The 11,006-nt window shown below is 50.4% G+C and overlaps 1 protein-coding gene across 2 annotated transcripts; it reads left to right on the top strand.

The window, feature by feature from the left end:
- Window positions 1-105: 105 nt before the first annotated feature.
- On the top strand, window positions 106-3,712 carry TMEM79 (transmembrane protein 79). Of its 2 annotated transcripts, XM_054001136.1 has the most exons (5): window positions 106-418; window positions 673-934; window positions 1,737-2,570; window positions 2,785-2,998; window positions 3,202-3,712. In XM_054001136.1, the coding sequence occupies exons 3-5, from the start codon at window positions 1,841-1,843 to the stop codon at window positions 3,404-3,406; spliced, it is 1,149 nt and encodes a 382-aa protein (XP_053857111.1). In that variant the 5' UTR covers window positions 106-418; window positions 673-934; window positions 1,737-1,840; the 3' UTR covers window positions 3,407-3,712. The 2 variants fall into 2 exon arrangements, with proteins under 2 accessions (XP_053857111.1, XP_053857110.1); XM_054001135.1 differs by having other exon boundaries at window positions 106-934.
- Window positions 3,713-11,006: the final 7,294 nt, after the last annotated feature.

Genomic DNA, 11,006 nt, shown 5'->3' with positions numbered 1-11,006 from the left:
CCCTCGCTACTCTCGCGAGGTTTCCCGCGGCTGCGCCGCGCCGGGCGGGCAGGGCGGCGGGGGCGACCTCGCCTCGCGAGAGCCGGCCCGCGCGAGAGGCCCGCCCTTAGTGCCGCCAACATGGCGGCGGCCGCCTCAGCCGCCCGGGCCGAGCGCCAGGGCGGGCCCGGCGGGCCGGGGGTCCCCCTGCCCGGGTCGAGGGCTAGATTAGAGACCCTCTCTCCTGCGGCTGTTGTGCCGGGAGAGGGGGAACGGCGCAGGAATCCCTCCGCGCTCTGGGATGCCGCTGTGGCCGGGGGTCCCGAGGGACCGGCCAGGCATCCGAGCGCGTCCTGTGGGGCCGCGGCTCCCCCAGCGGTGCCTTCCAGCTGAACCTTCTCACCTTTTGTGAACATAGCTATGGCGTCACGTAACTTCTGTGAGAAAAGTTGCTGAGTAAAATAAAAGAAAAAAGACTTTGTATTTCAAGCATCGTGTTAGGTTATATTATAAATATTCTTCAGCTGGGCGGGGATGTGTATTAGACGGGTTAATGTAAATTTTACTGTATAAAAGATGTTACAAACTTCGTGTTACCCTTGGTGCGCTTGACTTGTGGAAAACTCCACCTCGCACCCTCGCAGGATAAACAAGGGCTGACTTGTCTGTCTCCTTTTCAAACTTTGTGTTTAGAGAGCTCTTTAACTCAGCACCCCCAGAACGGCCCGGACAGGGATTCGGGGGTCCCCTGCCTGCCACGGGGGACAGCGCCGGGGCTCGCCCCGTCCCCTCCGCCGAGCCCCGCGGGGCCACGGCCGGGCCGTGCAGCGCCCGCCCCTCCGCCCGCCCCAGCTGAGCCGGTTCGGCAGGTTTGAGGTGCAGAGGCGGCCGGGAGAGCGCTGGAATCCCGCAGGGTCCCGCGGAGCTGCCCCCATGGCCCCCCGCCTGTGCCCGAGTGAGTGCTGCGGCAAAGGGAGGTGCTGTCACGGGGGAAGCGGGGCTGGGGGCTGCGAGAGGGGCTGGGGTCCGGGATCGGGCGCTGGAGGGGCGGGAAGCCCAGGAAGCTGTTTCAGCCCTACTTCTGTGTGTGGGTCGCGGAGGAAGCCCCAAGGGGCTCCGTGCCTCCGTTTCCCCACACCTGTGGCCAGGCCAAGGCTCCTGTGAGGGTGCAGGGATCAGTGTGCTGAGAGGAGTGAAGGAGTGAAAATGTTCATTGCAGGAGACAGGCCAAGAGACAAGGTTCCCCTAAAGGGTAACAACATGGGAGCTGTGCCTGTACCTCCTGCACCCGTGGAAGGGCACCCAGCAGCCCCTTTTGCCCACCCCACATCAGTCTCAGCTACAAGAGGCAGCAAACCGGGCCCGTGCCAGCTGTAGCCACGGTCCTGGGAAGCAGCTAGGTCACCTCTCCCCAGGGCTTGGCTGGTCCTGGCCCAGGAGAGAGCCACCGAGGAGCCAGTTGTATCTTATCTACCAGGCTGTGCCCAGCTAGAGCCCCCAGGATGTTTGTTCAGCGGGGGAAGCAATTCCTAGGCTGCCCCGCTTTGCAGCCAGACCTGCACCTCCAGGGTTCACCCCTCCCAGGGCAGTACCTGACCCTGCTGCCAGAGCACAGGGACACCAGGCACTGTTTTCCTCTCCTAGTGCAAGGACAGGTGGGTGGTGAGGGCTCCAGGGGTGCCAGTTTGCTCCCACTTTGTAACCCCAAACCTCTCATTTCTGATGCAAATTTATCTGTCTTCTTTCTCCTGGTCCAGGGTGAAAGCAGAAAGGACAGGAACTTCATCCCCTCTGAACACCACAAGTGCAGGCAGCAGTGTTACCAGCCCCCGTCCCTGGCAGTGTGGAACTGGACACTCTCATGGCTGCTGCAGACCCTGTCCAGCCCCCCGAGGAGGTGGCTCTGCTGGAGCTGGGGAAGGTGGCCCTGGCCAAGGTGCCACCAGCCCCAGGTGAGCACCAGGGGGACCCTGATGCCACCCTGCCGTGGGACCAGAGTCAGCACAACGCCTGGGGCCAGCCGGAGCTCGCGGAGACGAAGAGGCGCTCGAGTCCTGAGGGGGGCCATGAAGACCCAGAGGAAGCTGTTCCCACCTGCCCCACGGCCGAGGCCGAAGATGAGGAAGTGCCCCGGCTGCCCGTGGTGGCGGCCCACGTCTTTGTGCCCATCGACCCGCAGTGCATTGAGCGGAGCCCCGTCAAGCAGAAGCAGCACCCGACCCCATGGCCCCGCGAGGAGAGCAGGGGGGATGTTCCCCCCAGCGTCCCCACCTGTGACAGACCCAGCAGCCTCCACCACAAGCAGGTCTTCCTCCCCCTCGGCCCCTCGCGCTGCCGGAACCCACTGGGCTTCAAGGGGCACGTGGCCAAGCCCCTGGCTGAGGGGTCACAGTGCCCGTGTGCCAGGGACTGTGGCACTGATAATCTCAAGGCTGTGGCATCAGTGGCGGGGGCCCTTCTCCTCTGCCCTTGCCTCATCTATGGGGCCTACATCTTCTTGCCCTTCGACGCCCCGCTGCTGCCCACCGTCAGCGCCCGCCTGGTCTACACATTGCGCTGCGCCGCCTTTGCCACCTTCCCCATCGTGCTGGGTGAGCCGTGGGCTTGGGTACGAGCGCTTTGCTCCTGCTCTGGGCTGCCTGAGCCCTAGGGCTGCAGGAGCAGAGCTGGGGCTGAGCTCTTTGTGGCTCTGTTGCTCCCACCAGGAGCAGCAGATGGAGTTTTTTCTCCCCTCCTGGTGCTCCCCAAACCCCGCCGTGGCTCCTCTGGGCACCCACTGATCTGATCCCCTCTCTGTGTCCTCAGGAATGATCGTCAGCGGCATCTCCCGCCTCTGCTCCTCCGCCCTGGAGCCCTTTGGAGAGCTCCACCGGGAGGTGGAGATCCACCGCACTTACGTCTCCCAGTCCGTCCACCTCTTCATCCTCTACTTCTTCAACATGGCCGTGCTGGCCACCTACCTCCCACAGGAGCTCCTCAAGCTCATCCCACTGCTCACGGGGCTCTTCGCCATCTCCCGGTAAGTGGGTCCTTCACCCCAGGCTGCTGTTGGGCTCTGTCGGTGCCAGCCAGCACCATCCCACTGTGGCAGCACCTCACCCAGCTCACCAGAGCCAGGAAGGGTTCCTCTTCCTACAGCAGCCAAGCCTGGGAAATCCTCACTGCTCAGAACCAGCCCCGTACCATCACCTTGGCTGAGCCCGCACCCTCTGCCTTCTCCAGGTTGATTTTCTGGATGTCCTACGCCATCGGCCGCTCCTTCCGTGCCTTCGGCTTCAGCATGACCTTCCTGCCGCTCCTGGCCATGCTGCTCTGGAACCTGTATGGCATGTTCATCCTGGAGCCCGAGAACCTCCTCTCCGTGGCAGCGCCGACGCCCGAGGGCCACTCCAAGGAGAGCAGAGCGAAACTCCGGCACTGGGGCTGAGGGAGGCCAGGAGATGGGGCGCCTGCACCCTACGAGTTCCAGCCCTCCTTCATGCCCTGCCTCAAGAGTCCTGACAGCACAGGGGTGCTGGCACATCCAGCTGGGCCCCTGCTCCCTGCCTGGACACAGCGAGGTTTTGCTGAGCCCACACAACCAGGCTGCAAACCCTCTGCACCATGAGATTCCTGCTGCAAGTGAAGAAAGCCCAGAGCAGGGCACTGTGAGCCCTCTTCCCTGGGAATGGGATGGGATTTGCTTCCCCTCCTGCTGGAGCCAACTTTGCCCAATAAAGCCCTTACCAAGCAGCTCTGAGTCTGGTTTGCAGAGGGTGAGTTAAATTCCCCACAGAATGACTCAGAGCTTCGCCTACAGGGTGCAATCATCCAGCCTCAAAATTATGTTTCCAAGAGGGGAAAAAAATGTTTCCCCCAGACTGTCCCTCTCCCAACCCTGCATCCCACTCCTGGGTCCCTGCATAGCCAGTCTCACCTGGTTTATCCCTCCTCTTCCTCCTGGTGGAGGTTCAGCACCCAGTTCACATAGCAGTTGGTTGGACAGGAGGGAGGAAGCTCTCCCCAGGGAGGGCTGCAGGCAGAAGCCGGGTTGGGTGACACGGCACCAGGTTTGCCAGGGCTAGGGATGGCCAGTCCTCCCCAGGTTGGGTGCAGAACGAGCCCCTCGCTCTGCAGACAGGAATGGACCCCTGGGAGTCACATGTCTGATGGCCTCAGTTCTCTGTCATAACCCAAAGCGGTTAAAAATCCACCCAAATGAGGAAAAGCCACTCCAGCTCCAGACCTGCCCAGTGTCTGCCTTGTCCAACCTGCCATCCTGCAATGCTGTATCACAGGAACAGCCCACCCAAACCAGAGGATGGGAATCAAGGAGCTGAGGGACTGCAGTGAAGCTGTTTCAGGGGAGGTGTCTTGCTTTGAAAGCCAGGTGTCCACCAAGGAAGGCAGGAACCTCCCCTGCAATGGAAAATGTGACCCTCTTCCCTCCAAATTATTTTAACTCTGAAATCAAAGGGCTTTCAGGCAAAGATATGGGAAGAGTGATACATATACACTTCTTTACTAGTATGTGTATGTATAACCAGGCAAACAAACAACAATGTGAAAAACACGTTCACTCTCCTGTGAAAATTTTAAAAGTTGAATAAAGGGCAATAGGAGACAAAGACCACAGAGCAAAGGTTGTTACAACTGGGTGTATCTTGGCACTCAGCCAAGACCACGCTCTTATCTTTGGGGACATCCCTTAAATACCTTTTCCCTTACATCAGCCCGTTGCATATTCATAGACCCTTATGCAGAGTAAACTTTTTCCCCAAACTGCTTTACATGTTCCAAGGACTGTTTAGCATGGCTCCTCCTTGGATCTGCCTTTTCCGAACATGGGTATTCCTTGGCTGTGGCTTTAATCCTTTTTTATCATCATCTTCAGTTTTGGTCCCCGGCCCACACTGCCTTCAGGGGGTGAGTGCTGAGATAGTTGGCAGATCTGTAACAGGTGAATTCTTCATATGATCATTGGATGTTATCCCATCCAAGCAGGCATTTCAACACAAACATACTTATATCAGCTATTTCACTACTATGTCTAAGCTTAATTAACAACAGAAATAAAAACTATATCTTTACAGCAAAGTTATTTTGACACCACACATATAAAATCCATTTTAACATTTGCAAAAAGCTGATATTATAATATGTATTGAAACATAAACTTTAAGGGATTTAGAGATTTTAGAGGAGCTAAGATTTTAGTTAGAGATAAGCCTTACTAGAGTTAATTAAAATAAATTAGTAGGCCTTGATGAAGTTAAGAGTTAGTAGTTAACTAGTAATTGATTGCTTGTCAACACAATGTTTAGTTAGCTGGGTTTATAATGAAGAATATAGAAACTGACAAGTGGCTTTTAGGAATGTAAGACAATTGTGGGCCTCCTCTGTTCTGAAAACAATTGAAGACAAGGAATGGGAGTTCTACCAAGGTTCATTTGTCATATTTGCATTGAAAAGGTAGAAAGGTCAGAACGAGGAAGACTTCATTGACTTCCTCATTTTGGGACCCCTCCCCATGAAAGGGACCACCGACCCATTTCAAGGAACAAACTACGCATGCTTAAGAGCTTTTGGAATAATTAGCATACGAGCGAGGAATGGAATGGACCAAAATGATGAAGATGTATTTGTATTTTAGATATTCAATTCTTGTGTGGATAAAAGGACTCTGTAATCATTGGAAAGGTGCGGTGTGTATTTGGGAGCTGTCCCACACGCTGCCCAGCGCCGCAATAAACATACACTGTCTAACTTTAAACTGTTAGAGAGCTTTTGTCCGTCACAGTTGGATATCAGTACTAGACCAATATCCATATTTCTTTAATAAATCAATATCTATAACAAAAGACATCGGCAGTGTGAAAAATGCATATTTTATGATTGGCTTTTCGCAAATATTAAATTGAATACTATATGTATTATGTTATATTGATTAGAAGTGCTGTATTAACATTTCAATAGTATGGTAAATGTAGTTTTGTAGTTAAAATAGAAACTATGTATGTGGGGTTTTTTTAAAAGAATGAGATACTCCCTTTCAGAGAACAATCCCAAAACACCTAAATCTTCCAGAGAAGACGAATTTATGGTTCTCTTATCAGAAGAAGCTAATTTCTTCAGGCCTTGCTCAGGCTCGAAGACGCCGTGGGGATTAGAAGAAGGAATTGACATATTCCAGACAGAGTTTCTTATTTTAAATAGAATGTATGCATAACCATGAAGTATGTATGGATATGCAACAGTGTATGGTTTTTAAGGGTTATTCCTTCGTTCACAAAACATGCTTATGGGGCTTAAGTGCCCGAGAACATCTGGACATCCGTAATTCTTTGCTTTTCGTTGTCTTGTAATTGACAATTGTCTTGTGTGTCCTAACTCTAAATTTTTATTACTCTAATTGTGTACCTATTTTAATAACTATTTTATTATTATTATTATTATTATTATTATTATTAATATTTTAAAATTTTAAAAACCCAAGTGGCTGGCGTTTTTCACAGCCAGCAGCACCAAACAAAACCAGAAAATCCCCAATGAAGCCTCGTCCTCTCTTTGCGCCATTTCCCCTTCCGTGCAGTTCCGGGCACCGCCAGCAGGGGCGCGGGTGGCTCAGGGCGGCTGCGCTGATTCCTCCGCGGCTGCAGGGGGCGCTGTGGCGCGGGGGGGCTCGTGCCGTAACGGCCGCAGGTCACGGGTTGCCGTTGCCGGGCAACCGCGCTGAGGGGACACAGGCCGGCCCCGCCGCCACAGGGCCGGGAAACAAAGAAAGAACGAAGCGGAGTTGCAGTGCGGGGAAAACCGGAGTAGACAGAACACCGGAGTGGCCGCGGCAACGCGCTGCCGGCAGAGGGTGCGGCGGGAGGCGGTCCCGGCGCCGCACGCGCCGGTTCTGAGCGCCCAGCGGTCAGGCCTGTCAGGATAATTAATCCACAAACGCCGGAGGTTTATGTCCGAAAAGGAGACGGAGGAGCCCTGTAACTTTAGTCGGATAAAGGGAGAGGTCGTGGGCGTTTTCCGTGGGGTCTCTCAAATTGCTGCAGAACGCAGCGTCCTTTTTATCCTAATTTCTCGGCCGCATTTCCTTCTCTCTTTCCTCCTTGCCTGAGGTACTTGAGAGGTACAGACCTGAAACGCCCGATACCTAAGACCCCCTTCTAATGTAAACCCCCCCCCCGCCTCTTTGTCTTTTCCTTGTATCAATCAGGGAATTCCTATGGAATTTACAGTTCTTCGTATTGTTTCTTTAATCTCTCAGTATCCAGTTTTATTTATCAGCAGACCCCACAGTTTGTTTGTAAGGACAAGTGCCTCATTCCTTTCAGGCCGCAGGGAAACAGGCAAACAGCTCCTTCCAAACCCAAAAACCCAGCCAAACCTCCTACACCTTTTTTTCTGGACCATTTCAATGGAATTGTGAAAAATGCATATTATATGGCTCTACGCAGATATTTACTATATGTATTATGCTGAAAGTTATGCTGTATTAACATTTTAATAATATAGTAAATGTGGTTTTGTAATCAAAATTAAGCATTAGTAGTTAAAATAGAAACTATGTGTGTGAGGTATTTTTTTAGGAAAGGAGAAGATAATCAAGGAATTCTTCACACAGAGATAACAATTACAGAAACCCCTAAATTTTCCAGAGAAGAGGAATTTATGGTTTTCCTTATCAACAGAAACAAAGTTCTTCAAGCCTGACTTAGACTCGAAGGCGCCTGGGAATTAACAGAAACTTTTTGACAAGTACCACATGAATTTCTTGTTTTAAATAAAATATATGCATAATCATGAAGTGTTTTGTATATGCAACAGGCTATCACTTTTAAGGTTATTCCTTTGTTCACAAGGCATGCTTGTCGTGGATTAAGAGCATCCAGACGTCCGTAATTCTTTGCTTTTTATTGTCTTGTAATTGTCCTGACTCTAAATTTTTATTACTCTAATCGTATTACTATTTTTATAACCGTTTTATTATTATTAAACTTTAAAAATTTTAAAAACCGAGTGATTGGCGTTTTTCACACACATCCAATCCTCCCTCTGGGGAACACCTTCTGTTGCTGGGCCAGCTGAGTGCCGCTGCATGGCTGATAAAATTACATCATCGCTGAAATGAACAGGGCTGTGAAAAACAATCTGGCCTATTGGAAGGTGTCCCTGCCCATGGCAAAGGGGTGGAATGGGTTGATCTTTAAGCCCAAAGCAGCCTGTGAGTGTTGGAACTCTATGGAATATGGCATAACCTGAAGCACAGAGCAGTTTGTTTCGCACTGATGTGAACAAGAGTGTTATTATATGACCTGAGGGACTAGAGAAAAAGACAGAAGAAAATTACTACCACCTTTGCCTCTTACCTGCAGAACAGAAAACAATTCTGTTTTACAGTGGTGAGTTATTCTCGGGTTCTGTGAATTGGCAGAATCAGTGGACAGTGTGTTCCCTTCCAAAGAAAACCAAGTGCATTTTCCAAAAATACTCCCAGAATTTTGCATTTCTGTAGTGATTTGTCACACAGAGGATTTTTGGTGAATATATGGGAATGGAATTGTGTGTGAGGGAGAGACTGAGATAACATCACAGCGAGGGTTAAGTTCCTTCCTACTCTCTTATTTCCTTATTAGTGCTAAAATCTGTAGCACAATTACCCACAGCACTCCATTTGGCAGCTGCTCGTTGTTAAGTAAACACATATTCCCATCAGATAAATACACTTTGGTGTCATAAACTTACATAGCCACCACATACAGCTTCACTTCCAGCGTCCTCCTGTCTCCTGTGCAGGTGGTGAAACCTGAAATAAAACACGAGGTTTGCTCCCAAGAGCCATCAACAACAACTCGGTAACGTGGTTTTCATTAAGAAATGCAACTCTATTTTTAAAAATTATTAATCTGGGGATTAATAGTAGAAGCAGTCCTAAATTGGTTTGGAAAGCTGAAAGTTGTATTAGGCTTTGTCCCAGAGCAATGAGAGTGGCAGCAATGCTGATTTCTGTAGCAGAAACATCTTCCTGTTGCCAGAGCCCAGATTTCAGTGAGGGACAGGCACAGGGCAGTGGCAGCAATGGTCACTGTGAAACTCTTCAGGGCAGGAAGCAGGGACTGAAGCAGAAGTGTTCTCATTCTTCATCCTCTAAGTATCCAAATCATTTGACAACTAATTCCTGAATCCAAACACTCCACGGTGAAAAAAACCAGCAAGCAGCAGGGAAGTCTCACAAAGGCAATCCTGACAGAGGCTTTCCTGGCTCTGGGGCCTACTGCTGTTAGTCTGCAGTTGAGTTAATTACTGTGCTTTAGAGAGGAGCCCATCAAGGGGAGAAAGCCAACTTCAGTTTTCAAATCACTGCATTTGCAAGCTGCTTCTTCCTGAAGACTGAGCTGTCCACTGCCAGTGGGCTGGATGCTGTTACAAAGAAAGAGTATATTCCTGAAGAAAAAGGAAACATAAGGGATTTATAATTGTGCTAATAATTTACTTACTTTGCCTAAGAATCCAGCTTCTACAACACAGTGCAATTAGGAAGAGCAAATGGGCTACCATGTGAACATCCTTGTTGGTGTGCAATCATTTTATTTTCATTTTATTGAAACAGAATACAGATATCCTCAGAACACCCAAGTAACTACTCAGGGAAGGTGAAGCATTTGGAAAAACTTGGAATCAGGCTCCAAAATATCCTATTTGCTTTTACAGTCTCTTTTATTATAAATCAGATTGGACATAGCTAGGAAAGAGGATGGAGACAGACTGGGAGATCAGATCCAGCTGGAGCTCTGTGTTGAAGGGGACTCTGATGAGCAAAGAGAGGAGTGTGCTGTGCCAGGCACACAGCTTGCACAGTGCCCATCCTCACCACGCAGCTGCTGGAGGAACACGAGACCCTCGAGGTGCTGTAATACAGGACAGCGATGCTCAAAGTCATCACGTTTAAGGGCAAGTTCTAATTCTGTAAAATAACCTTTTTAAAATTCTGACTGTCCCTCAGCTGATGGTCCCTCTATTCCAGGTTTTGGTGTTGACACCAGTCAACAGCAGGAGCTCAGAAAACAGCCCTGCTGCTCTGACTGCTCAATGCTGTGTCTCCTGTCCAGGCTGGACAAATCCTCTCAGCCCCACTCCTGTTAGATTGGCAGCAGCCTGTCCCACTGCCAGGCCACTAAACCAGGTGAGATCTTCCTGCCTCACAGCCATGCCCATTCCCCCGTGGGAAGACCCTGAGCTCAAGATTTGGGTTTTTTCCCTTCTGCTCTCCACACCTTCCCTAGCTCAGGAAAATGCAGCTTTCCAGTGCCTGAAGGGGTTCCAACAAAGCTGGAGAGGAGCTTTGGACAAGGGCCTGGAGTGCCAGGGTGAGGGGGAATGGCTTCACACTGCCAGAGGGCAGGGCTAGATGGGATTGTCATGATTTGACACTGGCCCAATGCCAGGCACCCAGGAGAATCACTGGTTCACCCTCTCCTGCCACAGCTGGGTAGAGGAGAGAAAAAAAAATTAACATAGGATTTCATTAATTGAGGTAAGGACTGGAGAAAACACTTCAAGGGCAAAACAGGCTCAGCTTAAAGTTGCAAAATGAATTTATTACTGACAGAATTAGAGGAGTGTCGTTGTTGAGGCGGTCACGACACAAAGCAGAGACATGAAGCAGTCTTCTGATGGCAACCCTTTATTACAGAAATGGCTGACCTTTTATACACTTTCTAATTGTTTATACTTCTTCTACCCTAACTATTGGCCACAATAATTCAACATAACACCATTGGTGAAAAGTAACAGACTTCAGCTAACTTTCTTGTCCAGCTGCAAATTCCCTCCTTATCTTTCTTCAGTTCCTCTCTTCTCTTGGTCTCCTTGGTAACAGCCTTGAAGAGAGCTCCTTATCATCTTCTTCTTGCTTCTCAGCTTCTTCTCACTCCTTTAGCAAACAGGCCCGCTGTTAGCCCCTTCCACAGAGGAGGATGAGAGGTAAAATTACCCCTTAAAACACCTTCTGCCCCCCCAGCCCCACCTTCCTTCCCATTGGCAGT

The sequence above is a fragment of the Vidua macroura genome, chromosome 29 (genome assembly GCF_024509145.1).
Source record: "Vidua macroura isolate BioBank_ID:100142 chromosome 29, ASM2450914v1, whole genome shotgun sequence".
Lineage (NCBI taxonomy): Eukaryota > Metazoa > Chordata > Aves > Passeriformes > Viduidae > Vidua > Vidua macroura.
The sequence above is the reverse complement of the archived record's forward strand: the minus strand, read 5'-3'. Positions and strand labels throughout refer to the sequence as shown.

What these genes read in the sequence shown, in the direction of transcription:
- TMEM79 (XM_054001136.1), top strand. Translation starts at nt 1,841, where the DNA reads ATGGCTGCTGCAGACCCTGTCCAGCCCCCCGAGGAGGTGGCTCTGCTG. An exon ending in CACCTTCCCCATCGTGCTGG is followed by an intron (nt 2,571 to 2,784) that starts GTGAGCCGTGGG and finishes CTGTGTCCTCAG; the next exon opens with GAATGATCGTCAGCGGCATC. An exon ending in GGGCTCTTCGCCATCTCCCG is followed by an intron (nt 2,999 to 3,201) that starts GTAAGTGGGTCC and finishes TGCCTTCTCCAG; the next exon opens with GTTGATTTTCTGGATGTCCT.